Source organism: Manis pentadactyla, chromosome 15 (genome assembly GCF_030020395.1).
Source record: "Manis pentadactyla isolate mManPen7 chromosome 15, mManPen7.hap1, whole genome shotgun sequence".
Classification (NCBI taxonomy): Eukaryota; Metazoa; Chordata; class Mammalia; order Pholidota; family Manidae; genus Manis; species Manis pentadactyla.
Genome location: NC_080033.1, coordinates 645,512 through 673,438, shown reverse-complemented (window position 1 = coordinate 673,438; position 27,927 = coordinate 645,512). Strand labels below are relative to the sequence as shown.

The window sequence follows — 27,927 nt, the reverse complement described above, 5'->3', positions numbered from 1 at the left end:
CTTTGGGATAGGAGGAAAGGGTAGTGATTGGGAGGGGGCATGAGAGGAATTTCAGGGGGTGTTGAGAAGGTGCAGTTTCTAAATTTTGTTTGTAGTTACATGAACATATGCATCTCATGATAATTCATTGAGGAGTTCACTTTTATCTTGTGAACTTTTCTATTTCTATTTAGATTAAAAGCTTAAAATGAACATTACTGTGATGGTTTAATAGATGTGCATAAATTGACATTCTCTTCAAAAGATGTCAGCAAATTCTTTGACATGCCCTTTGAGTATGATGTGGACTTAATGACTCAACTTAAATCATACAAAAAGGGGAAATGATAGTGTGCAACTTCAGAGGCTGGGTCATCAAAAGCACTCTAGCTTCCTGCTTCTTTTCTTGTACACTACTTGCTCTGGGGGAAGCTAGCTCCCCTGAGAAGCTGAGACCGCCAACCGAGAGCCATGTGAGGGCGCCATCTTGGAAGCACTACCCCCAGCCCCAGTCAAACCTTCAGATGACTGAAGTCCCAGGTGACATCCTGACAGCGGCCTTGTGAGGACCTTGAGCCAGAACCATCCAGCTAAGCCACTCCAGATTCCTGAGCATCCAAAAATGACTGATGTAATATATACTTGTTTTAAGCAGCTAAGTTTGTGTGTGTACGTAATTTTTTACACAGCAGTGGATACTTATCTAGTAAAAATCCCCCTAAAAATTACTGGCTTGACCAGCTCAAACTGTACCACAGAACCTCACTTCCACCCACTACCTCCTTTTCTAAGAACTATACCATCATCAGCAGTTTTCTGGAAACCAAGACACCCCACTGGCTGAGGACTGAGTCACAGTGAGCACAGAGGCTGGTATATGTGTGTGTGCAATTTACTTGCCTTCTTTTGGTGCCAAAAAGGAGACAGAATTCATGCCAGCACGAGGGGCTGTTTATTGCTTGGGGGTTGGGCCCCCATGTTTTGGGGGAGTTCCCCCACCACTACCTTCCCCCATTGTTCCTGTGGACCCCTCAAGTGGCAGGTTGCTGAGTTGATCATGGAGGGAGCACATCTTCAAGTATAAATAGTCCAGAGTGGCCACCTTCTCCCTGTAATGACAGAGTGGGAAGCTGGTGTTCATGAGGCCAGATGCTGTGGGGCTGGAGTGGAAGGAGGGAGGGACGCAGGCCCTTTCCCGAAGACCTCACCCTCCTCCCATGCCCTCAGCCTCCTTCCTCACTCCGGCTTCATCTTGTCCGTCAGCAGCAGGTTCTTGGCCCGCGAGGCTTCGTCTTGGGCCAGCCGAAGGGTGGAGCTCAGGGCCTCTGCCCTGACATGTTTGGCCAAGGCCTGGCGCTCCAGCTCCTGGGGAGAGGAGTGTAGGCATGGCTGGGCTTGCTGGACTGGGATGGGGGTGGAGGGGGAGCTGGATTGTGGAGGGCAAGAGTCAGGGTCCCATGGGGCCCACATTCCTCCCCCAGGGTATGCCATCATGCCTTGAGCCCGAGTTGACCCCAGCAGCCCACGACACTCTAGCCTTCCAGATTCCACTGTTGGTCAAACCTGTGTCTGTCTCATCATCTGTCCCCTAATTCACCGGCCTTCTATGTCCCAGAAAGCACTAAGTCAGCATCTAACAGTGTCCCCTAATGCCCGGGAACCATCACCATCAGGCATTTGATATATGTCTATCATGTGATCTCCTATATCCCATAACTCACGAGGCTGCACATCTCCTTACCTATTAGACCAACCTGTCACAATGACAGTCCTTAGTGCTCTAGTTCCCTAGATCCCACTCTGCACCAAGCCCCATGTCTTAGCATGTATTAGTCCTGTAGCTCTGCCACATCAGAGGCCCATACTGTCTTTATCCACTACAACTTATATCCTATATTAGGCCAATATCCCATAATACATTAGATCTCTGTTTCAGAATGTACACAGGGCTCAAGTTCCATCAGCTACTGGGCTTGAGTCTAGTGCAGTGCCCCAGGAAGAGGTGTGCTTCCATTTCCCACAATGCCTTAGCTTCCTATGACTTTTATTCACTAGGTCCCATCTGACCTCAAAGATCCCATAGAATGCATTGCCTCTCTTAAGGTCTATTAAAAAAATATCAGGCTTATATTCCATGAAGCTGTAGACTGGTGTCTGTCACCTGTGTCCCAGTGTGCCAGATCCGATGTCCCATTGTGCTTTGGGCCCAAGCATCACCCAAGGTTCCATAATGATTGGCCTACGAGGCAGTAACCACCACGCTGCCTGCCCCTCCTCCCACTCTGATGCATTAGGGCTAAGTATTCCCCCAACACCCCGGCACACAGCAGCCCACAGCTCGGCCCTTCCCATCCTGCCATACACCAGCAGTATCCTTGTGCCTGGGGCTCCCCTCCTCCCCTCCCCCTGCCCTGACAGAAAAGAAGAGCATGGTGGCTCATGGTCCCTGGTACCAGTATCTTCTTGTGTAGCCTCTGGCAGCTGGGGCAGGTGGGAGCCAGGCCCCTCTGCTTCACCTCATCCACTAGTGGGGTCAGTGCGCGCTCCAGCAGCTGCTGCAAGGACTCCGTGGACAACTGCAGCCCCTGGCTGGCGGGAGGGACAGCCACCAGATGAAAGAGGCCAACTACCAGTTCCATTCCTAGATGCCCTATGCCCCCCACCCAGCCTCCACCCAGGTCCCTTCCTCTGCATCCATGCAACCTTCCCACCATGCACTGGGACCAGCCTATAGTGCATACGTATCCTTTGTTTTCCACAGTGCCTGGGGATTCCCACTCCCAAGGGTACCAGACAGCCATCAGTTCATCAGAAATCATTATTTCCCACAACACAGTAGTTAAACCACAACCCAAATTCCATTGGAAGTCGCCCCACTTCCTAATATGAACAAGCATGGTATCCCTTAGTTCCCCCATATACCACGGTCTCACCTTCCCCACAGACACGGAGAAACCCGGCCTCCCACCGGATACCACATCCCACCCTTCCCACAATGCACTGGAAATCCAAGATGCAGGAAATGGGTGAAGTCTGTGTGCCACAAGACACCAACTTCTCCTCGTGGAGAGGGAAGAAATATGGCTCCCAAGCGGCAGCAGGACTGGCCAGTCCCACAAAATATGTCTCCCACAGTGAGCCCCCTCCCCAACCCTGGCCAGGGGCTCATCTCTAATGCTAGGTCCTCAACGTGACCCAGAATGCACCTGGAGCCAGGCCCCGCCCCTTACCTGGCACAGCGGGAACAGGAGCCTTGGAGGGGCCGTTCCGTGTTCACGGAGAGGTCCGACCCTCTTCGAGAGCTCTGCAGTTGCCGTCCCACCTCCTCCAGAATTGGTTTCACTGGGCCCAACCCCTCCAGTTCGCTTTTCAGTGAAGCCACAGACACTGATGACCGCTCCACCCTGAGGCGTGAGAGTAACCAGTGCTACGAGGTCGTCCCTCTATCAGCAAATTGCTGCAAGTCTTCACCCATTATTAGCCCAACACCTCGTTATCCTTCTAGTCTGCAATACCCAGCACTGTCCCGTCCCCTCGCTCTGATTTTCGCGCTTTAAGGGCTGAAATGCCTCTCCCTGCTTTCTAATTGGCTTTCCCTGTTCCTACAGGGCTCCACCCTTTGTGCTATCAAGGTATGGAACCCCACCTCGTCTCCAGTTGGCTCTACCCCTCAGTCCTTATAGGAATAGCACGCCCCTCCCTGCTCTCTAATTGGAGCTTCCTCCTGTCAGTATACGGTCTCCACCAGCAAGGTCCCGCCCACCCACAGCCACAAGTCGGGCTCTCGCCTTGGCCCTTACATTGTGCAGAGCTCGTCCGCTCGACCACTTAATTCCTGCAGGCTCCGCGCCGTCTGTGCCTGCTCGCGCTGCGCCCGCTCCCACTGGCCCAGGAAGCTGTCGAGCCTGCCGCCCAGGCCGCCGAGCAGCCGCAGGGCCTCCTGCACGGCCCCCTCCTCCTGATGCCATCGGGCGGTCAGCGAGGACACCTCCCTCCTGCAGTGGCAGCGGTAAGGAACGGGTCAGGGCTAGGTTTGGGCATGTCCCCATGGGCCCCTGCCCGCCCATGGCTCCGGAGCCACCCAGTCCCCGAATTCTCCCGGCCTGTCCATTTTCTTAGAATCCTCCCTTGTCTTCCAGACCTCCGCTTCTGACCTCTTAGTGTGTGTACCTCCCGTCATCCAGCCCTCCAGCCCCACATCTGCTCCTCCAGACACAGCCTCCTCCAGGCACCATCGCCCCAGAACGTTCCCTCCTATGCTCATTGAGGTTCCACTCCATAGGCCCTGTCCTCTAAGATCTGCCAGGCTGCATTCCCTGTGGCCTCCCAGCTCCTCGAGGCTCCACCCCATGGGCCCACGCACCTCAGCTCCTCAAGGCCCGCACAGACCTTCTGCAGCTCCTGCTCAGTCACGGAGGAGCCCTCCCCTGCCCGAGGCCCCATTCCCCAGCCACCTGGGGCGAGGCTGGGCAGCCGCGGGGGATCGTCGGGGCTCCCTGGTGGGCCTGAGCAGCCTGGGGGCTGGGCAGCACCGCCCGGGCCATGCCAAGAGAGGCCAGCCTCCAGCCTCTCCAGCTCCTGCAGCTCAGCCTCCTGCCTCCGTGGCGTCTCATCCTGCAGCCGCTGCTGGAGGTGGCGCAGCTTCTCCTGGGCAGTGAAGGAGGGCAGGCCACTGTGTCCAGCCCCTTGCCTCCCACAATCACCTCCACTCCCAAATCCACCCATTGAATCCCCGAGATTGGAAAGTAAGTGGATGTGGGGACAGGATATTGGGAAATCCCGTTTGAAGTGTAAACAGACTGCTGCCCGCTGTTACTGGAGAGGGATGCCCCATTTGAAGCCTAGCTGGAGTCCAGCTCATTTTAACCTCCCGATGCCCGCTTCCATGTCTCCATCCAGCCCTTCACCCACATTCCAATCCTCCAAGGGGTCAAATTCCGGTTCCTCCTGTTTAGGAAGAACAACTGAAGCCTTTCCAACATTTTGTTGGGAAATGAGTGGGCCAGTGGGCAGGATAGGCATTTCCCACTTGAAATCCAACACAAATACCTGTCTCGGGGAGAATTATGTCCGTGAACCCAAAGGGACAGGGAGGTGGTGGTGATGGCAAGGTGGGAAGGCCCACCTGAAGTCTACCTCAATTACTTTGTGTATCTGATCCTCTTCCCCGAATCCTGGGACTCCCCCTTACCTCCAGCAGGGCGGAGTTCTGCTTCAGGACATTGGTTTTTATTTCAGCATCTTCCACGGACCAGGTCACCTTCCGGCAGTTCTCCTGGGTCAAGGCACCAGGGCAAGGAAGTCCTGCCTTCCCATTCCAGCCCCACCTCCTGACCATTACCCTTGCTATTTCCATACAGGCCCGCCCCTCCCCCAATACAAGATACGCCTGCTGCTTCTACACAGTCGGCTAACTGCTCTGCCCCTTACCAGCCTGGGTCCCTTGGCTAAAGGGATGGCTTCCTCAGACCGCTCCAGTGATACTTATCCACCTCCTCCACCCATGCCGTTCCTCCCCAGTTTCCTCCCACCGTCTTCCCCCTTACAGTCCCTTCTCTGCACCCCACTCCTGTCCCACTGTAGGTCACCTTGAGTTGACTACAGTAGCTTTCCAGTTCTTCTGCCTCTTGCCTCCTTCTCTCCAGATTCTCGCTCAGCACAGAATACTCACTCTGAAGCGTGGAAGGGAGGAAGGGTTAGCCAGGGCCACAGGGGTTCACCCTGTGGGGAGGAGAGGATGGGCCTGGGAAGGTCCCTTTCCCGGGGGAGCTTCAGCCTCCCCCACTGGGCTGTGGATGCCTTGAGTTGGAGGAGAGCTGTAAGAAGGGAATTTGGCTCTGGAGGAAGAGGAGGTGTTGTGGGGTGTTCCTCACACCTGTAGTGTCTGCACGTGCTGGTTAACCCGAGTGGCCTTTTCCTTCAAGCTGGTGATGGAGTCTTTGGCGCGGACCAATCCACTGTTGACCCCACTCTGGGGGAGAATGGGAGACGGGCGGGTCAGTGGGTGTGTGGAAGCAAACCCCAACTTGCAGAAATGGTCTAGAACTGGGAGGAGGCTGGGTTTACTCCTTGATTCTGCCCTGGAATGGCGGCGTGGCTTAGGCCAGTGCTGCATTACTTTGATTCTCGGTATTCCCGCTCCATAATACCAGGGAGTGGGCTCGTGTGCTGCTTGGTGGATGGGAAGAAAAGTAGGATCCGGAAGGGAGTGAGGGATGAGAGGAGCACTCGGACATGTAGGGGAAGAAGGATGGTCTCAACCAAACCCAGAGATAAATGCCTCTGGCATCCACAGATATAAGTAGGATAAACCTGTTAAAACACGTGCTCGCTCTTTCTCTCCAGACACCAGAGAATTCTAAAGATAACCCACTTTCCAGATATAAGCACTCACTATGCAGCAGGCCAAGCCTGTACCCACATTTCCTCTTTCATTCCTCAAAACCACACCTCTTGAAGTTATTTGGTCCATTTTGCAAGCAAGGCAAATGAGGCTCAGAGAGGGGACATCTCTTGTACTCCCAAGTAGACAGCACACACAGTGGCCCTGCAGAATTTAAACCCAGAACCTTTGTTTTAAACCATGACACCATAGAGTCTCTGATCATTGTATGTTATAGCACCATAAAATGCTTTGTGACTTGCGGCAAACAAATTGTGACTCAAGAAGAATGAATATAGCAGGATCTACTCTGCTCTTTCACATAGAACAGTTAGCCGGGCACATGACTGCTGAGACAATGACTGTATTTCCCAGGCCCCCTTGCAGCTATGGGTGGTCATATGATTAAGTTCTGGCCAATGGGATGTGAGTGGAATCATGTGGGCAGTTTCCAAGTCATGCCTTTAGTAAAGGAAAGCAGGGAAAACTTCCCCCTTTCTCTCTCCCCACTAACTAGAATGCAAAGTTGACAGCTGAAGTCAGAGCAGCTGCCTTGGACCATCTGATAGAGGACACACGATAGAAATCTGAATCCTGAACACTGTGGAACCACCATACTCAATTATAACCCTTGTGAAGACTTACATGCTAGGGATAGCATTTCCCATCTTGTTTAAGCTATGCTATTTTGTGTCTGTTAACAACAGCCAAATTTGTGACTTAATAGCTGAGCCAACCAGTAACCTGCTGTATTGGAAAAACAGACCTTCTCTACCTGTTAAGGCTTTTATGTAAGAAATAAACTATCCTGCTTAAACCAGTTGTTTTGGTTTCCTTCATAGTTGCTAAACTAATACACAAAGAGAAAAGAAAGAACAAGTTTCTTTTTCTCCTCCAGTGTAAGATGGAGACAAAATCGCATTTCTTGCATGATTGCTCTGGAGAACAATGTGATAAGAAATAGTGTATTAAGATGACATAAATCAAATAATAGAGTCAGGAACCCCTAAATTCCACCCCTTCACAAAAACTGAAAAAACTGGCAAAAACTATAAAAGTCAAGTCTTTGAGAAGATACAATTATAAATATAAATGCATCTAACAGAGCTCATGAAACAAATCTTGACAGAATTGGAGAAATTGACAATTCAACAGTAATGATTGGAGACTTCAATACCTCACTTACAATAATGTATAAAACAATTAGAAGATCATTAAGGAGACAGAAGACTTCAACAACTTTATAAACCAATCAGACCTAATAGACATCTATGGAACATGCCACGCACACAACACATTCTCAAGTGCACATGAAACATTCTACCTATGGTCAAGGGTAGACCATATATTAAGTCACAAAACAAGTCTTAATAATTTAAAAGAATTAAGATCCCTCGAAGTGTGTTTTCTGACTTATGTGTAGAACAACATTAGAAATCAGTAACAGAAAAAAATTTGGGAAACACAGATATATGGAAATTAACATACTCATAAGCTACAAATGGGTAAAAAAGGAAATTACAAGAAAAATTATCAAATTTTTGGATGAAGGAAAATGGAAACATAAAAGTTAGGGGCTGTGGTAAAAGCAATGCTTTGAGGGAAATTTAGAGCTATAAACATCTGCATCAAAAAAGAAAAAAATTTAGAAACCAACAACCTAACATTCCACCTTAAGAAACTATAAAAAGAAGAGCAAGCTGAACCCAAAGCTAACAGAAGGAAGGAAATGATAAAGATGTGAGTGAGAAAAAAATGAAACATAATAGAAAAATAGATAAGTTCAATGAAGCCAGAAGCTAGTTTTTTAAAAATATCAACAAAACTGACAAATCTATAGTTAGAGTGATCACAAAATAAAGAAGACTCAAATTATTTAAGTTAGAATGGAAAGATGGCACATTACTACCCATTTAATGGAATGAAAAGGATTATAAGATAATATTCTGAACAACTGTATGTCATCCAATTTGATTACCTAGGTGAAATGGAAAAATTCCTAGACACACACAAGCTGCCAGCTAACTCAAGAATCTTCATCTGAATAGACCCATAAATACAGAGTTTGAGATGGTAATCAAAAAGCTTCGAACAGAGAATTCCAGTAAAAGATGGCTTCACTGGTGAATTCTTCCAATCATTTAAAAAAGAACTGCTACCGAGGAGTTGAACAGACAGTTCTCCAAAGAAGAAATTCAGGTGGCCAACAGACACATGAAAAGGTGCTCCACATCACTAGTCATCAGAGAAATGTAAATTAAAACCACAACGAGATATCACCTCACACCAGTAAGGATTGCCACCATCCAAAAGACAAACAACAACAAATGTTGGCGAGGTTGTAGAGAAAGGGGAACCCTCCTACACTGCTGGTGGGAATGTAAATTAGTTCAACCATTGTGGAAAGCAGTATGGAGGTTCCTCAAAAAGCTCAAAATAGAAATACCATTTGACCCAGGAATTCCACTCCTAGGAATTTACCCTAAGAATGCAGGAGTCCAGTTTCAAAAAGACAGATGCACCCCTATGTTTATCGCAGCACTATTTACAATAGCCAAGATATGGAAGCAACCTAAGTGTCCATCAGGACATGAATGGATAAAGAAGATGTGGTACATATACACAATGGAATATTATTCAGCCATAAGAAAACAAATCCTACCATTTGCAACAACATGGATGGAGCTAGAGGGTATTATGCTCAGTGAAATAATCCAGGCAGAGAAAGACAAGTACCAAATGATTTCACTCATATGTGGAGTACAAGAACAAAGCAAAAACTAAAGGAACAAAACAGCATCAGACTCACAGAACCCAAGAATGGACTAACAGTTACCAAAGGGAAAGGGACTGGGGAGGATGGGTGGGAAGGGGGGGAGAAGGGGGGCATCACGATTAGCACACATAATGTGGGGGGGGCACGGGGAGGGCTGTGCAACACAGAGAAGACAAGTAGTGACTCTACAGCATCTTCCTACGCTGATGGACAGTGACTGTAATGGGGTTTGTGGGGAGACTTGGTGAAGGGGGGAGTCTAGTAAACATAACGTTCCTCATGTAATTGTAGATTAATGATACCAAAAAAAAAAAAAACTGTATAAGCGAAAAAAAAAAAAAGTCTTGCCACCCCTTTCTCAGTACCCCTAGCTTGCTCCTAACTGTTCTAGCTCCTCAGCATTCTTCCAGCTGTGGTAATACAGGCTGCTGGCCCACTGCCAGGGCCCCTCAATTCCTAGACTAGGGCTGTCTAACAGAAATAGAATGGTAGTCCCCAAAAAAAAAAAAAAAAAGAACTGCTACCAATCCATCTCAAACTTTTCTACAAAAGAAAAAGAAAAAAAAAAAGGGGTAAGGAGCTGTTCTTCCTAACTCACTCTATGAGGCCCGTGTTACCCTAATACCAAAGATATCAAGAAAATAAAACAACAGACCGATATACCTTCTGAATACACCAGAAAATCCTCAACAAAATCTAGCAAACCAGATCCAGCAGCATAGAAAAAGAATTTTACAACTTGACCAAGGAGGATTTATTCTAGGAATGCAAGGTTGGTTCAACATACGAAAATTAATCCATTATATACCATATTCATAGAATAAAAGGGAAAACACACGATCATGTCACTAGAGAAAAAGTGACAAGATCCAACATCCTTTCATGGTGAAGACAACAAAGTAGAAATAGAAGGGAACTTCCTAACCCTGATAGAAGGTATCTACAAAAATAATCCACAAAATACCATGATTTGAAACATTTCCATAAATTATTTGACACTCCTTTAAAATGGGGAGCGTTTGCCCCCCTCACTAGAGTGTGGGCTGGATTTAGTGACTCTTTACTAGTAAATAGAATAAGGCAAAAATCATGGTGTGTGACTATAGAGACTAGTTCCTAAAAGGAACTGTGGCTTCCTACTTTCTTTCTTGCTCTGGGGAATAATAGCCCCTTCATAAGGAGCCATTTTTGGAGAGGCCCATGTGGCAAGGAAATTACTCCAACCAAGAGGCAGGCGAGTGTGCCATCTTGGAAGTGCAAGCTCTGGCCCCAGTCAAGCCTTGGGACTGTAGCCCATCAGAAATCTTGACTGCAACCTCATGACAGACCCTAAGCCAGAATCAACCAGCTAAGCCACTCCAGGTCTGTTGTTTTAAGTTTTGGGATAATGTTTTCAGAGCAATTGCTAACCAATACACAAAGTGATACTTTTAAACTAAAGACCCAGAGGGTCTTGGGTTTCCCAAAGGTAGGTGTTCTGGGAAAAGAAGGAAGCAGAGTATGGGGTTAACTCAGTTCTCCCACTTACTAGCTGTGTGACCTCAGGGAGGGGACTTCACCTCTCTGTGCCTCTGTTTCCCTACCTGCAAAATGGAGATGGGTCTATGAGCTGCTTTCACAGGGCTGCTGTTGGTAGGAACACGGGTTGGTCTAGAAAGGCCCTTGGTCAATACTTCTTTGAAGTAGGGTGGCTTTTGTCCCTGGAGGGTGAGTTTTAGCTTCACTGAGAGCAGATAAAGGAGGTGGTGAAGGCAGACCCTGGCCTGGCTGAAAAGTGAATGACGTGATGGTGAGGTGGGAGACCTGAGGGCAAATCCCTCCTGGGCCCCCCGCACTCTGTGCGACTTGCAGTGCAAATCCCCACTCCAAGCCTGCTGCAGTTTCCCTTCTCATGAAATGTTAATGATCACACTCGCTCAGATGGCAGTGAGGAAGGGTCAGCGAGGTGATACCATCAGTAGGGCAAGCATTGTGATTAGCATCAGCATGGCTAAAAGTAACAGCAGCAGGACAGGACCTGCTAGGAAGGGGCTTATTACCAAGACCTCACAGCAGCCTCAGGGAGCTCTGCAGACAGCAGGACAAGTCCCAAGCAGGGATGAAAAGACCTGCCCTGCCCATCTTCAGTGAGTCAACTGACCCTCCCGAAAAGCAGTACCACCTTGTCAGCTGCGTCCTTAGACTCATGAAGATGTCAGAGCTTCAGATAGGAGCCAGAGCTGTCGGCTGCTCCCTCTCCTGCTCTCTCTCCATCCAGTCTGGGACTGGTCACTCTCTCAGCCAGGTCCCCATGTCCCCTAGTGCTGGGCCCTCTCCCTCTAGTTCTCTGTCCTGCCTCTCTCTCTGGTATCTTCCCCTTCCCTTTCCGGGTCCCTGTCCCCTCCTGTATCCCTAGTTTCTGTCTCTCTCTCACTTGGTCTCTGTGCCCCAGATCTCAGAGTCTCTGCCCTTCCACTCTCTAGGTCTCTGTCCTCTTCCCCAGGTCTCTGTGCCTCCCCTATCTAGGTCTCTGTCCCCTCCTCTCTGGGTCACTTTCCTCCACAATATCCGGGTCTCTGATCGGCTGTTGTTTCTCTGTCTTCCTCTGTGTTTTAACTCTCCCTTGTCTGAGCCTCCCTGTTTCTTCCTCTCCGTCTTTCTCTCTGAACTCTGCCTCCCCTTGGATCATTTTCCTCTTCTGTCTCTGAGCATCACCCCCACACTGGGCCCGTCCCCCTCTCTCTCTGGGCCCCTGTCCCACCCCCACCAGGCTTCCAGCCCCTCCTCTCTGCCTGTCTCCCACTCTCTTTCCCGATGGAGCCCAGGCGCCGAGGGCCGGGACTCGCTCTTGCTGTCCACCTTCTCACTGCTCCTGCACGTACCCCGAGGTGTTGGCTGTCATCACTTTTTCCATTTCACAGAGAAGGACCCCGAAGCCGCGGGAGGCAGGTGCTCCCCTGCAGCCCCACACCAAGCTCATGGCTGCCTCTGGCTTCGATCGCAGCTGCCCAGAGCTCTTTCCCAGGCGTTACCATCCGCTGAGAGATGTGACTTAGAAATAGTTCTGGTAGGAGGCAGCCCTCTGCAGGTGCTGCCTGAGTGATGCTCAGAGAGGGAACTATCCTGCGGGGGTGGGGGAGATCTCTCCGGAGCCTTCCATCCCCCCAAGATTCCCTGCCTTTGTTCCCTTCTCTCCATCTGGTCCTCCTACCCCGGACCCTTACCCAGCCTCCTCCCCAGTCTCCCTGCCTCCAGTCTCTGCCCTCCAAATGTCTCCCATCTGGCCCCAGAGGAGTCTATTCTAGGGAGAGAAAGGACTTTGCTTTAGCATCACACCCTCCGGGCTGCTAGTCCTGGCCAAGCTTCACACAAGCTCTCTGCCTTGCAGAGATCACCCCCACCCCTCTCTACCCTTCAGTTATTTTTGTTTTCACCTTTGCACTGGTGATTATACTGGTTCCCTTACAAAACTTCTAAGAAAGGAAAATGAGATCCCCACCACAGGGACGTGGTGCCATGCCTAGCACACAGTAGGTGCTCAGTAAATGAGAATGAATGGAGCCAAAACACCTGAGTTGCTCCTCTACTCTGCCCCTAAACCCTCCATGTCTCCCCATTCTCAAGATAGCAAGCACATTTCTCAGCCTGTGTGGCCTATGCTCTCCCCAATCCAGACTCATCTCACACTTCACACTCCAGCCACAATGATCAACTTGTAGTTATACCCCTTCCCTGGACTCTTCAACCCCTGTCCTTTTGCACATGCTGTTCCAGCTAGCAGGAGCACCCTTCCCTGACTTCTGCCTGGTGAATACCTTCCTTATCTTCAAGATCTGACTTGTGTGTTCTGACTGGGCTAAGGTGTCCCTTTTCAGGGCTCCCACAGTGACTGTACTGCTCCCCTCAGTGCAGGGTGTCCCCCACCCCTGACTCCTAAACCTAGCTCACTGTTTACAAGCTGTGTGACCTTGGGTATGCTACTTAACCTTTCAGGCCTCAATATCTTCATCTGTGAAGTGGGAATAAATAATAATGACAATAATAACCAACATGTATTCTTTGTTTAGAGCTGGCTACTGTGCTAAACATTTTACCTGAATGAATTGCATTTCATTGTCCTGATGACCTCATGAAACAGGCAAGTTATATCCAGAACTCTGTCTTAGATATGGCAATATTTCCTGCTCCTAGACCAGTGCCTGGCACATTGCAGGCATTTAAGAAAATTTTGTTGAAAGAATGAACACATGCCTCTTCACTTTACAGGTGAGAAAACTGAGGCTCCCAGAACATAGAAAGTCTCAGTAAGTGCTAGTGAATCTTATTAGCATCGTTACATTTATGGCTATTAGTAGAGTAATTCTCAGTGTCCACATCAGGCCCAATTCAGGGCCTAGCCCAGGGGAAGCTGGGCAGAGGGTGGAGGTTGGTGAGGGAGTTAAAGGACCAAGCTGTGGCACTCTGTACTCCAGTCAGAAATTCTCTAAATTCCTCTAGATCTTGCTCACCTCCAGTTTTGCTCAGATTGATAGGTGATTCTCCTCAAGAGAACTCCTGCTCATCCGTCAAAGCCCAGTTCCAACATTGCCTCCTCCAGGGAACTTTCCCTGATACTTACAGCCTGGTTGGAGGGCCCTTCTTTGGGATCCCCAGTGTCACCTTCATTATGGAATTTATCACTCCGGTGTGTCTCTGTCACCCCCACTACACTGATCCCCAGTGGTGGGGACTTGGCCTGACTCCTACCTGTGACCCCAGCCTTACCCAGGACATTTGGAAGTAACTGAATGAAGTAAAGACCAACTCCCAGGCAACAGGCATCATTCGCCCAGGAGGGACCCTGTTCACGGCTGGCTGTTCAGGAAGAAGGAGGCAGTTCCTCCAGGTCTCAAAGGGTGACCAGCACCTTCTCATTCCCAATCAAGATCCTTGCTCCCCATCTTCAGTATTCGCCTGCCACCAGGGTGAGGACCCTCATCTTCCCCAGCCAGGGGGCCCCCTCACCAGTATTTCTATGATGTCTGGGTCATCTGGAGCCCACGGTGGGGTGGGAGAGGGCGGGGGCACAGGCTGTGTGTATGAGCCGCTGTCTTCCGCGGTTGAGTCTGCCCCCGAGGAGTCGGTGGGCTCCATGGCCGCCAGGTTGAGCAGTGACACGTTGGTGCAGGCCGACGACCGTCTGAGGTGCAGGCACCAGTGCATTGGCTCTTGGGACATCCGGGGCTCCACCCTGGGGAGGAGGAACGGGTAGGAAGGTCCAGATCAGCCCCAGAGTGTCAGGGCCCCTCCTGCCTGGTCCGCATACCTGCTATTCTCTCGGACTCCAGCCTTACTGGCCACTTTCCTCCTCCTCCATCCCCGATGTCCGTTTCTTCTTTCTCCTCCAGTCCCCTCCTCCTGACTTGATCCTCTGTCCCACCGTCCCCTGCTACCTTCTCCCTCTCTACCTCCCGAGCTCTGTTTTGCCTTTGCCATCCCCCTTCCTGCCCTCTCTGTTCCCCACACTTCCTGCAGTGCCCACAGTGGGACTCGTGCTCTGTTGGAGGCAGCGCTGGGTGCTAGGCCTGCCCCTGCCGGGGTGCAGTAAACCTACCCATGGAACGACACAGCCTTCTTTTTCTTCACAGTCCCCTTGGCTGGGCTGGTCACCCCCCCAGAAGCCTCAGGAACCAGCTGGGAGTGGCTCTCGACCCCCGCAGGGGGGTCCCCAGCCTCGTGGATCTCTTTGGACTGCCAGATGGTCTTCACCACCACGCTTGCCATGGCGTGGGGGGGGGCCCTGCTCCCAGGGGCTCCTTCCCCTGAGACTCTCCACCTCCTCTCACCACTGACCCTCCAAGTCTCTGATGCCACAAGCCTGCCTCATAAAGGACCCAACCACTGGGCTCCAGTAAGTGGGGGGGGGGGCACCGGGGTAGGGAAAGGGGCTGGCTCAGCTATTCCCCCTGGGCTCTCAGGGAACTCTTCTTGTGCAGGTTTCTAGTTCTCCCCTGATCTCTTCCTCCCCTTCAGAACAGCGCTGTATTTATTTATTCTTGTCTAGAGTTTACAATGAATGGGCAGTGGTTCTTGGGGAAGCGGAATGAATGTGCAGTGGTTCTTGGGGAGGCGGGGTCCAATCTCCCTCTCTTTGAGACTTTGGGGTTACCCAGCCCTTGACATTCCTACTTGAATTTCCATGCAATACCCTGGACTTGGCACTTTCCTGGGTCCTGGAAGATGGTGAGTGTGGACTGAGTCCCACTCCAGAGGATCTAACACTAGGGCTGGGAGGAGGCAGGCAGGCAGGAGATAGAAGCCAGCCAAGATCTCAGACGTCAGCAAGTGACCTAAAAGGAATCAAAGCGGGGTGACGGTGGTCTGGGGCTTTGTCAAAGCTCACCGATTTGTGCACTTGGGATTTGAGCCTTTTACTGTGTGTAAATTTTGCCTATTGAAAAAGAATCTAAACGAACATTGAACTATAGTTAATGAAGGGTACTTTGAAGGATTGGGGATTATATGGCTTCCTGAGTCTCACAGTTCTGGAGGCCAGAGGTCCAAGGTCAGGTGTCAGCGGCTGGTTCCTGTGAGGGGGATTGGTCCAGGCCTCTCTCCTTGCTTCTGGTGATCTCAGGAGTTACCCGGCTTGCAGATGGCATCCTCTCCCTGGGTCTTCACACTGCCTCTCTCTGTGCACATCTGTCTCTGTGTTCAGATTTCCTCCTTTTTAAGGACATAGTCATACTGGATCAGGGCCTACTGAAAAGGCCTCATCTTTTTTTATTTTCATGGTTTTTTATTAAAGTGTTGTTAATAGACAATCTTACGTTGGTTTCAGATGAACATCACAGAGGTTCAACAGTTCCCATGATCAACTTAGATTGTGATGCGAATTATTGTACCCCTTTATCCCCCTCCCTTCCCTGCACCCCTCCCTGCCCCTCCCCCTTGGTAACCACTAGTCACTTCTGTCTATGAGTCTACTGCTGTTTTGTTTTGCTTTGTTTTTATATTCCACGAATAAGTGAAATCATATGGTATTTGCCTTTCTCTGCCTGGCTTATTTCACTCAGCATAATACCCTCTAGATCCATCCATCCAAAGACCTCATCTTGGCAAAGACCGTCTTTCCAAATAAGGTCAAATTGACAGGTCCTGGGGGTTGGGACTTCAGTGTCTTTTGGGGGACATAATTGAACCCACAACAAGGGGGAAGTGTAGTGATGTCTGCAACTTACTTTGAATGCATCAAAAACACACAAGGGGTTGAAGGGTGGAGGGAGGGAAGGCCAGATGGATCAAAACGCCATAAAGCAAGTGGAATAAAATGTTAATGGCAGAATCAAGGTGAGGCCATACACAGGTGTTCACTGGACAGTTGCTTCGACTTTCTATTTAGAAATTTTCGTAACAAAATGTTGAGGAAGAATGTGGGTGATAGGGATGAAATGCTCTGATGAGGGCGGCTGGCTTTAAACGAATCCAGTGGCAGTCAGTGGGTAAATGAAATGGAGGGAGGTATGGATGCAACAGTAGAAGTTTTACGTTGGTAATTGTTGAAGCTGGTATATGGGGGTGACTTATACCCTTCCACTTTGGGATATATTTGAAAATATCTGTAACATTTTTTAAATAGTAGGTCATGTGTTAAGTATGACAAGGAGGGATTGCTTTAAATCCCTAAATCCAGAAGTCCTTTTCGAAGTGGGGCCACTGAACTGAGACCAGAAGGATGAGCCGTGGGGAAAGGCAGGGTTGGGGTGGGTGTAAGAATGCGCTGGAAGGTCTCAATGGCTAAGCCGAGGCCAGTGTGGCTGGAGCGTTTAAGCTGGGGAAGGACACAGCTGGTTGATGTTGTAAATAGCACCCTGGGTGCATATGGAGAATGAACTGTGGGTGGCTAAAATGCAGGCAGGGAGGGTAGCAAGGGAGGTCACTACAAGGTTCCAGGCAAGAGATGGTGGCCTGCTCAGGGTGAGGCAGTGACCAGAGGGAGGTGGCTGACTTCAGACGTATCCTGGCCTTGGTTTGGATGGGGGACAGAGAGAGGGGAGGACCTGGGTGAATCTGCTATTAGTGGTTCAGCCCATGAGCAACTCAAGGGGCCTGGGGTGCCCTATTAATGCTCTGTCTTAATACCAAAAAGGATTTGCCCAAACCTTATCTAGACCTCCTAATGTGGACTTACTCACACCCTGGTCTGAAAACCTAACAGTTTCATGGAGAAAGTATTTCCCTCTCTGTGTCCGAATGGACTCCTCCAGTCCTTGGAATGCCTAATGTATCTTTCCATAAAAAAGTGCTTTTTAAAACTCTGGGTTCTATTAATTGTTGTTGTTTTTAATGGGGCCACTCTATATTCTTTAGGGGCAGACAGCACCCCCAGCCATACTAGGAATGGTTCTCCTTGTCACTAAAACAGCTGAGCAATGTCTGTACTCCTGGAATCCAGAATGACTTTCCCAAGCCCCATTCCTGGAATCCAAAAGGAGGGACGCAGTGAACCTATTAGCTGGGCTCTTTTGCCCCCGTCCCCACCTCCCCAAAGATTCAGAGTGGAACGTCCCAGGACCCAGGACACTCCCCCGAGGCTCATTCCAAGAATACTAGACATCTGAGATTAGAAAAGGGTGGTGGGGTGGGGTTTAGTTCCTCAAAGTGATGGAAATGGACTCTTCCAGTTCCCTTTGCCCCAAATTTCTCAATAGCCCGGGGGGTTGGGAGTTCCGGAGGCTTTGCCTTCCCCAAAGCCAGCAAAGCAAAGAGGGGGCGGTGGTTGGGGCAAACAAAGCAGATTCACCCATTATTTCCTTTTAACCAATCAAGTGCAATACCAGTTCCCATTTTTGCTCGGGAGGAGCTCCAAGTATGGCAGAGGAGAGACCAAATTTTGATCCGATATCTGCATAGTGGTATTATGGTTGGACAAAAAAAAAAAAAAAAAAGGCATCAAATATTGAAAAGTGGCTAAAAGCCAAAATATAGTTTAAATTCAGGCTCTGCCACTTCCGAGTTGTGTTGAGTTTGAGCAAGTCATTCAGTCTCCCTGGACCTCAGTTTTAACATCTGCTTAATGGGATTAGACTTGAATTACTGTTTCCTCCGTTCTGGGATTCTTGGTTTCCTGACAAGTTAGATTTCGACAACTTGGCCGCTAAACAAGGGATGGGTAGGGGGAAAGGAAGTCTTCCTGGAAGAAGATTCAGGGAGCCGGGGGTGGAGGGAGAAAGGGGAACAGAGACGCTTGCGCAGTAAACATCTCACGCTCTCCTGCCCCTCCCAACCCCTTCTCTGCAGCAGGGAATTGCAGGCGTCGCTCCACCTATCCCAGCCGGGCTGAGTGACACCCCCCCACCCTTCTCCTTCCTTCGCTGTGACATCGCCCGCCTCCCGCCCCCACAAACACCCAATCGGAGGCGGGATCGGCGAGGCCTGCGGGGGCGATCTACTCTTCGATTGGCCTCAGTCAACCCAAGTCCCGTCTCCTCAAGCCCGCTCCCCCGCCTTCCTTCATGTCAATCCCTCCCCTCCCCCGGATCCAATCAGTATTGGACCCGACCGCGCGGAGCGGGAGGTCTCACTGTACGCAGCTGAACTCCGCCCATCTGTCGGGCAACGCCCCCTCTCTCCTTTTCATGAACGGAAATAGCGGGGCGCTGGACCAATCGTAGCGGCACGCCTTTGGCCATTGACCAATGACAGAGGGGAGGGTGGGTGTTCCCGAGTCTGAGCGGCAGTAGTCCAAGCCAATGGGCGGCTGAGAGCGCAGGACCGCGGAGGGGAGGGAGGGTCCGGGGGTGGAGCCGCGGCCTGCCAGCCAGCCCGCCCGCAGCCCGCCCTACCCCGGCCGGCTCGGCTCCTCGGCGCTGCTTGGGGTCCTTTTCTCCCGGTCCGCGCCTGCCAGCCCCCGCTGCGCTGTGCCCTGCCCGGCCAGGCCTGGAACCGACACCACCGCCATCATGCCGGCCGTGTCCAAGGGCGATGGGATGCGGGGGCTCGCGGTGTTCATCTCCGACATCCGGAACTGTGAGAGCGCTGTTGGGGGCTCCGGGAGTGTGGGAGTGTGGAATTGAGGGGCTCGGGGATTACGGAAGGCCCCGGGGGATTGAAAGCCACTGCGGTCATAGAGGGAGAGGATAGAGAGGCCCCGAGGGTAACTTTGGGGTGGGGGAATGGAGGGGCTTAGGGTGTCATAGAGTGCCTCTTGAGGTGACGACACGGAGTGGCTAGAGGCGTCCGGGAGGGTCTTAAAGGAGAGGAGGCTAGTGAGGTCCCGGGGACGGGGCACAGAAGTGCCCCTTGGGAATGGTAGAAAGCCTGGGGGGATCGTATCAGCGATGGGGTTAGAGGAATCCCTAATGTAGAGAGAAAGGGAAGGAGATACATGGGTGCGGGTGCCCTATGGAGCAGTAGAGTGGGAGGAGGCCAGAGGGGACCGGGAGGACGCGAACAGAGGAAGCCTAATGGGGCCGGGTTTAAGGGCCTGGGTGAGGGGGGTGTCATAGAGGGGAAGGGGCTAGATAGGTCATTGATGCGCCTGGCTAGTGCACAGAGAGGGCCTGGGAGTGGTAGAAAGTCCCAGGGGTTTGGAGAGGAGAGATGGGAAGATGATGGACGACTATAGCCCAATCCTAGTGAAGAGTAGAGGGTCTCCAGTATGGAGGATGGTTTAGAAGACATGGAGGGCAGTGGAGAAGGACCTGGAGGGTTTACTGAAGGGAAAGGAGGGACTCAAAGAGCAAAGAGTGGAGGCACTGCACGTGGAGGGTCTTAGGAGAATCTGACACAGGGAGCTGGCGGCCTGGAGCGGAGTTGACATTATAAAGGGGAGTTTGGGGGCTGTGCCAGAAGGCGGAGAACCTAGAGCTCAAAGAAGGGGCCAGGGGCCTTAGGAATTTGTGGGGAAGAGATCTGGAAAGTTCAGGGGGTGGGGAAAGCCTGGTTCCAGAGAGAGGTCAGAGGTCAGGGAGCAGGACTCCTGAATTTGGAGCCCTCTGTCATCTGACCACATTAGTATAGGGACAGTGATCACAAGCAGGAAGGACTGTCACGACGATGGGTGGCCTGGTGCCAAGTCAGCTCCCAACTCCTGGGAGTGGGTGTTGTGTCTGGAGCTGCCAAGAGCTTCAGCTGTATCCGCATAGGCTTTGGGGTCAGCGAGACCTGGGTTTGAGTTTGAACGCTGTCACTCCCTTGCTCTGTGACCTTAGATAAGGGACTTTACCTCTCAATTTCCTCATCTGTCAGGAGGGACTGCTGATCACACCTTCCTGATGAGGTTGTTGTGATATTGTATGTGAGTGAAGCCTTTCACACATTCCAGATGCTAGATGGTTCTCGGCTATTGTCCTTGTTATTCGACTGGATCTGAGAAGCAGCGTCTGTTAGGTGCCCAACGGTTATTTTCGATTTCAGTAGTTATGGAAGGATCTAGCACATAGTAAGTGCTCAGTGAACAGGAGGAGTGGGAACTGCTGCGTATGTGATGGAGCAGAGAGGTAATGGTTATTATGAAAAGAGGTGCAGCTGTGGGGACCAGCCCTTAGGAGTTCAGGTGCATTGCTGCTGAGACCTCCCAGCAGCGTGACCCTCAGCAAGTCCTGTAACCTCTCGGAGGCTCGGTTTTCTAGTCTGCAAACCCCACTGATAAAACAGCATCTTGCCTCCGAAGGTTCAATTCATTCATTTGACAAATAGTTTTTGATTCCTATGGTGTGCAACACACCGTTCCAGGGAGTGGGACTAAAACAGTGAGTAAGCATCCCTGCCTTTGGGAGCAGCCATGCCACAAGGGAGCTAGAAAGTAAGCACAGAGAACCTCGGTAAGGACCTGGTGTCAACCCATGACTGGTGATGGCTGGTGCTGGGAAGGCACCCTAGGAAGGAAAGGCAGGGAGAGGGACCCAGACTGAGAGGCTGCTCAGTGAAGGCTGCACCACGGTGAGACTTGAGTAGACTTCTAAGCAAAGTGAGGGAGTGAGCCCTGCAGCCTCTCGGGGAAAGGGGTCCGGGCAGGGCAGGGCGCTGCGGAGGGTGCAGCACGTGTGCTTAGATAAGAGCCAGGGACCCGCAGAGGGTGGGCGGGCGGGTGGGGATTGGGTAGGGCTTTGTGGGCACCCCGGCCTTTCTCTGAGTGCAGTGAGAGCCACGGGGAGGTTTTGAGTGCAAGAGGGCCAGGAGCTGATTGAAGTTTTAAAATAATTCCTCTGGCGGCTGTGTAGAGAACAGACTCAAGAGGCAGGATGGGAAGCAGAGAAACAGTAAGGGGCTGCTACGGATGGTGTCGGCTTGCCTGGGGTGAGAAGGTAATGGAGAGAAGTGGTTGATTTGGGGGATTTACAAAGGGATGGGCTAGTGGGGGTGGGGAAGGAAAGACAAGCAGATTGGTGTCACTGCAGGACCACACGAGAGACTCTGACTTGGGGTCAGGGAAGGTGGTTTAGCCACATGCACAGGGGCCTGAGGACCAGGCATCCCTCTTGTCCTGTCTTTTCTCATATATGCATGTGGCATGGCTGGTATGTTTCGAGCCTTATCGTGGGTGCTGGGGACACAGTGATGAATAGGACAGACTCATCTGTGCCCCCACGAAGCTCCCAGTCCTGTGAGCGAGCAGGGACATAAAATTAGCATCTGTCCTCACAAACCCTTGTATACAGATGATCATAGCAGAGTTATTCTTGACAGCCCCCAAAAGTAGAAACTAACAACCCACGTGCCCATCAATGGAAGAATGGGTGAATAAAATGTGATATACCTGCACAGTGGAATATTATCCAGCCATAAAAATATTGGTGCCCTGATCTGTGCTACAACATGGATGGACCTTGAAAACATCATGCTAAGTGAAAGAAGCCAGATATAAAAGGCCATACAGTGTAGGAGTCCATGTATATGAAATGTCTAGAAGGGCAAATCCATAGCGATGGAAAAGATTAGTGGTTGCCTAGGACTAAGAGGTTTGGAATGTAGTGACTGCTGATAAGCACAGGGTTTCCTTCTGGAATGATGACAGTGTTCTGGAATTAGTAGTAGATTTGTGGATACAGTAAAGACACTGAATTGGACACTTTAAATGGGGGACATTATAGTATGTGATTTGTATTTCGATTATTTTTTTTTTAAGTGGAAAAAACTGTAGCTGTCCCAAGTCCAGCGAGGGAGAGAGCCCCAATGTTGAGAGAATGGGGGTTCTGTCTGGTTGCGATGTTCAGACAACATGGAGCAGTTAACCAGGCCAAGGGGGTTGGAGAAGAACTATGAGGGCAGAGGGGTGGCAAGTGCAAAAAGGTCCTGAGGCCCAGCTGAGATTCTGAGCTCAGGCCTGTGTAGCTGGTGCAGAGAAGGGTGGAATCTGACCCTGGGGAGGTAGACAGGAGCCAGGTTGATGTTCACCCCAAGGGCACTGGAGGTTTTCAAGCATAGATGAGGGAAAAGAAGGGATGAGGGATATGGAGGAGGCCAAGCTCAGAGATGAGCCATCAAGGAAGGGGAGGAGTGTGGAGCCTCCTGCTGGAGGATCAAGGGGAAAGATCTAGCCGGAGGTGAAAGACAGGCTTGGGGAAGGACAAGGACAGGCAAATTCTACAGATAAGAAAGGGAGAGGTTCGGGCTGGGCCCAGCCTGAGGGTGTGGTCCTGCCCTGTCTAGAGTGGGAATCAACCTCCAAGTCACTTAACTGACTGGGCTCTTCCTGGGGCTGCCTCCCCCCAGCGCCCAGCTCTGCCCTGAGAAGAGTTTGCAAGTGGGCCAATGGGCAGGGGGCTGCTATGCTACCACGGTGCCCTGAGCTCCTCCATTAGGGCACATCCCACTCCAGGTTGTGACCCATTACATTGGTGACATTTTCCCCAGCCCTGGAGCACAGGCCCTGCTCTGGTCTGTCCCTGGGTCCCCAGTTCTGCCCCCTGCAGGGCCTGGACCATGGGAGTACTCAGATGTTTGCTGACTGAATGAATAAATGAATGAACACACAAACCAGTCTTTACTGAGCACCAATAAAGTGCCAGACACTGTTCAGGGTGTTCAAGGGACTAAACAGTGAACGGAGGTCCCCTCCCTGTTCCAAAGGGAGGTGCACCAACATACAAGTGAATGTACAGTATTCAGATGTTCAGGTAGGTGGTGTGGCTGTTGGGAGGGGGCAGGAATGTGGGGCAAGGTCGGGGATGCTGCTTCTACATAGGCTGGTCAGAGAGTCTCTCTCTGAAAAGGTGACATTGGGGCAGAGTCAAATTTAGTGGGTGAACCTGCACAAATGTGGAGGAGGACATCCTTGGCAGAGGGAACAGCTTGTGCAAAGGCCCTGAGGCAGGACTGTGCTTGCCATGTAGGAGAAACATGAGCAGGAGGAGTTGCAGTCAGAGAGGGACTAGTGGATCGAGCAGGGCCTGGAGGGCCTCAGGGAGGACTTTGTTTTCACTCTGAGCCAGATGGGCACCATGGAGGGATTTGGAGCAGAGAGGGGACAGGATTTGACTCAGGCTTTCACAGGACCCCTCCAGCTGCTGGAGAGAGCAGAAAGGATGAGTCCCAATTTGGGGATTCTCCCACTTCTTACTGTGCCATCGGGGGCCCTCCACCCTGCCCCAGGGCCTGCACTTCAAGGAACTGCCTTTAGGTTGTGAGTGGCAGCTAGAAGCTGATGACAGACCAGGCCTGAGCCGCAGCTCCCCCCCATCCTAACAGTGTGTCCTCTAGTACGTTTGGTCAGGGTCTGCATTGACATTTCCTCCGAGCAAGGACGTCCTGGGTCAGGGATGCCGGGAATGAAGCGGTCACACCTTCCAGCCCTCAAGCTGCCGTTCCACTGGAGGCGGGGTTTGCAGAGCAGGATGTGTGCCCTTAGAGTGTAAGGTGGCAGCTCAGGGAGGGTCTCTGCAGCTGCAGGCATGGAGCTAGGGCACAACAGGCTGTGGCTGGGTTGTTCAAGGAGAGCGTTTTCTCTCGGGATGGTGATGACTGATAACGCGAGCGCCGTCTAACCCAGCACTGCCACGCGAGCCACGTATGGAAGTTGTAAATTTTCCAGCAGCCGTGTTAAAAAAGTAAAACAAACCAGTGAAATTGATTTGAATATATTTTATTTACCCCAGTTTGTCCAAAATTATATGTGAATGTGTTATCAGTATTTTAGAAATGATTAGTGAGACAATGCGGGTTGCTCTCTCAATTCAGAGGCTACGTTTTCACTGGAAATACTTGCTCTGTAGTAAGAGCTCATAAAACTTAGGGTTGAAAAAGTAGATTCACAAAGTCCTCAGGTGGTTCCAAACATACTTTTTCAGTCACTGAATCGAGGATCGGGTTTTAATTTTAAATTTACTAAAATGAAATAAAGTTAGGAATTCAGTGCCTCAGTCGCACCAGCCGTATTTCAAGCTCCGGGAGGCTCCTGTGTCGGCCATTAACACCCACATCATGTTTGTGGTGGCTCAGAGTCAATGAGCATCATCTCCCAGCACCCTCCTGGAGGCCTTGGGCAGCTGGGACGTTTTGGGAGACGTGTCCCGTCATGTCCTGGTGGATGGGAATGTTTGTTCCCTCCTGTTGTAAACAGTAGTCGTCCAGGAGGCAAGAAGAAGAATCTTGTAGTGAGGTGTGAGCGGTGCCTGAGTTACCTCCGTGCAAGCGTATTGTAGGTTTTGTTAGGATGCCTTTGGTGGCAGGGACAGACCTACCGGATACAGGGCCTTCCGTGCTTAGGGAAGGCCTTATCTCTGACTAGCAGAAGCCCCAAGGTAGGGCAGATCCTTGGTGTGCTCAGCTCAGCCTAGCAAGAAGGTGGCCTCTTTTCCACCCACATGCCCCTCGCAGGAACAGTTACAGGCAGAAAAGCTGTCCATGGCTCCCCAGCACCCTCAGAAATCAGGAGAGGCCCATGGCTGGGCCCCAGTGGTAGCCTGCAGTGCTTGCCTCCAGGCCTTTGCACATGCTGGTGTTCCTGCCCAGAACACACATCCCCTTATTTCCGCTTGGTCCATTTCAGCATCATCTTTTGATCCTCAAATCTCAGGGGCTGCGCACCAGGAAGCCTTCCTCCCCTGGTGTGATTCCAGCGCCCTGGACCCCACTGTGACAGCTCTGCCACATACCATTGTCCTTCTCGGACCCCCTCCATCCCAGTAGCTCCCCAAGAGCAGGGCAGGTATGACTACTCTCTTAGCCTGGCCCAGGCCCTGTTTAAGGGTAAAGGAATCCCTCCGAAGTGCCTGGCATGCTTACATGCCTCCTGTGACAGCAAGCTCATCCTCCATCACTGGCTCGCCCTGAGTGCTGGAAAGTCGCTCTTCCCTTGGCCTCTTCTCACAGCACCTTTGGCCCCTTCCTCCCATGTGGCCCCCTTAGGGGCACCCAGGCTGCTACGTGCCTCTAGATCTTGCAGAGGCTGTGTCTGCTGGACTGTCCTTCCTCCAGGGCCAAAGCCCCTTCTCTTTTGGATTTTTTGGAGACCTGATGCTTTGTTCTTTCTGTGAATTCTTTTTTATAGCAAAGTATATCAGTTATGCGGAAGACAGTATCAAATAGATGTTGATGATTAAAGATTGCCTGAAGAAGACACTGGAGGCACACACAAATTCTTTATATATATATTTTTAAGTCCACATCTGTTTGATACTGTTGTCTGCCCAACTGATTACTTCCCTATAAAAATAGATTTAATATAGTTGAGCGTATAAGTGAATTAATTTATATATACATATGTGGAGATGGCATATCTATAAAAAAGTCCGCAGATGGTAAGTGTGCTGTGTGTTACAACTCTCCTGACTGCACACAGCTGCATAATCAGGCCCCCAGACTGGCTCCCTGCACCCCCGTCACGAGCCCTCCTAGTCCCCATTCCTCCCCAAGGATGGCCACATCTAGGCTGGTTTTGCCTGCTTTTTGAAGCTTTCAATAGAGGTTTAAACAAAGGCCAGAAAGGGCTTCAGCCTCGGAAATTTAATTGCTGTTCAAATGTTATATACAGTCCATTTATAAAAGATGTTTGGTTTTTTTCTGAGCCCTACAGAATAGTGTCAAGGCAAACATTTGAAGCAGTAGTGGCCATCCTCAGGGTAGGAGCGGAACAGACCAGGTAAGCCAATTCTGAGAGGCTGCTGTGCGCCCTCAGGGGTCACCGCCCCTGCCCTTCCCCAGACGGAGGCCCTGTCCTGACCCCCAGCTCACCCTCACACAAGCCCTTCTTGGCATAGCCTAGTTCTGGCCGCCCTCACTGGTGAACTGCTCCTGAACCCTCCTCCTCTTTCACAGCTCTCCTCAAATGTCCCCTCCTCCCAGCCGCCGCCACCAAGCCCCAGGCGGTGCCCGGGCGACCTCCATCCCTGCACATTTTGCTCAGGTGTGGAGATGGGGGCCGCTGCCTGGATCCCCTCAGGCCGGGAGTCCCTGGGGGCGGATCAGAAGTGCCGGATGCACGTGGATGCTGGTTGCCCAGTGTCACCTCACTCGGGCCTAACCCACAGGGCTCTGCACCTGTAATTAATAAATGAAGGATCAGATGGTCTCTGAGGCCAGTTCAGGCTCATCACTGAGTACTGGCCCTTAGTCACCTGGGAGCCAGAGACCTCCCACCCTCATCCCCAGCCCTCCACCCCTTTCCCAAGGGTAGGGTGGGTCACTCTGTACCTCTTCAGGCCCTGTTTTCACGTGCTCATGCTTTTTCTGAACTTGGCCACTTAGGAAGCCCTGGGAACACAGAGTAGCTACCTAGAAAGTGGCAGACGCTGGCTCTGCCCTCAAGGGGCTCCAGGTGTGGTCTGGGGGACAGAGGCAGGCTTAGATACAAAACTGCTCCAAGGGAGGTGACACAGGCAGTGTGGGAGCCCAGAAGAGGCCCTAGGACAGCGCTGGGCAGTAGGCAGAGTATGAGGTGCATGTATGATTTTCACTTCTCCACTAGCTACATTTTTTTTAAGACTAGGGAAAAAACAGGCAAAATTAATTTTAATATATTTATATAACCTAAAACACCCAAAATATTGTCATTTTAACATGCAATCAATATTTTTAAGTTTTTAGTGTTTTCCATTCTTTTTTTTCTCCACACTCAGTCTTCCAAATCCCTTGTGTTTCTGCCACTTCCAGCCCATCTCAGTTTGGAATGGCCACACATTTCAGGTGCTCAGCAGCCACCTGCCTGACGGCTGCTGTATTGGACATTACAGCTGTAGGGTCTGCTTGGCGCTCGTCAGGAGGGCCCAATCAGAGAGAACTTCGTGGAGGAGGTGATGGCCGAAGTGTAGCTTGTGGGTGCTTCCCTGGAAATTGGGCGTGAGAGGTGAGGCAGGATTCCTAAAGAGAAGGAAAGCACATGCCCCACTTGCCCATTCATTCTTTCATTCAAAGCACACTTGAGCCTCCCAGGTACCTGGCTACGTGCTGAGGGATGCGGATGACACAGCCATGGGGCAGAGCAGGTCTCCACCCTTCAGATGATCAGAAATTTATTAAGCATCTGCTGTGTGCCCAGCACTGCTCTAGAAGCTCCCTCTTGATGCTCATTAATTTGAAGTGGGAGCCGAGGTTAGACAGTAAAGGTAAAATGGTTACGTGGTATGAAACACACTAAGGCAGACTTTTTTCAATGGTGGAAACAGAATAATAAGGTGCTGACTTTAAAGAACTGGTCAAGAGAGGCCTCTTGGAGGAGGTGAGGAGCTGACACCCAAATAACAAGAAGATAACTGGAGAGAGGGGCCGGGCAGAGGGCACAGTACGTGCAAAGGCCCCTGACCTAGGAAGCTACGTGGAGGGAGAGTCTCTAATTAGCTGGGGCCGGTGGGCTGGGATGCACAGCAGGGTGGTGGGGGTTGACACTGGTGAG

General features: G+C 51.0%; 2 protein-coding genes and 1 long non-coding RNA gene across 8 annotated transcripts in view; 2 read left to right on the top strand and 1 right to left on the bottom strand.

Moving 5' to 3' along the window:
* Positions 1-908: 908 nt before the first annotated feature.
* TSKS (testis specific serine kinase substrate) lies at positions 909-15,000 on the bottom strand. 4 transcript variants are annotated; one of them, XM_036885867.2, is made up of 11 exons: positions 14,710-15,000; positions 14,121-14,346; positions 5,855-5,950; positions 5,568-5,651; positions 5,171-5,254; positions 4,343-4,626; positions 3,780-3,974; positions 3,210-3,383; positions 2,433-2,568; positions 1,188-1,405; positions 909-1,088 (listed from the first exon to the last, which is right to left on the bottom strand). In XM_036885867.2, exons 1-11 carry the CDS (start codon positions 14,877-14,879, stop codon positions 932-934), a joined length of 1,824 nt encoding a protein of 607 aa, XP_036741762.2. In that variant the 5' UTR covers positions 14,880-15,000; the 3' UTR covers positions 909-931. The 4 variants fall into 4 exon arrangements, with proteins under 4 accessions (XP_036741762.2, XP_036741766.2, XP_036741768.1 ...); XM_036885871.2 differs by having other exon boundaries at positions 1,220-1,405; positions 14,710-14,998; XM_036885873.2 differs by having other exon boundaries at positions 1,188-1,344; positions 14,710-14,996.
* LOC130681012 (uncharacterized) lies at positions 3,852-7,183 on the top strand. Its single transcript, XR_008994048.1, has 2 exons — positions 3,852-3,988; positions 6,879-7,183. It is a non-coding gene; the product is annotated as an uncharacterized LOC130681012 (long non-coding RNA).
* A 3,899-nt stretch (positions 15,001-18,899) lies between the features above and the next one.
* AP2A1 (adaptor related protein complex 2 subunit alpha 1) overlaps positions 18,900-27,927 on the top strand; it is a 28,498-nt gene continuing 19,470 nt past the window's right edge. Inside the window, exon 1 of one of the 3 annotated variants that reach the window (XM_036885396.2) lies at positions 18,900-19,124. In XM_036885396.2, coding sequence (XP_036741291.2) covers positions 19,058-19,124 — 67 coding nt within the window. In that variant the 5' untranslated portion in view covers positions 18,900-19,057. The remainder of the gene's footprint in view (positions 19,125-27,927) is intronic. The other 2 variants (XM_057492800.1, XM_057492801.1) reach the window with 2 other exon arrangements.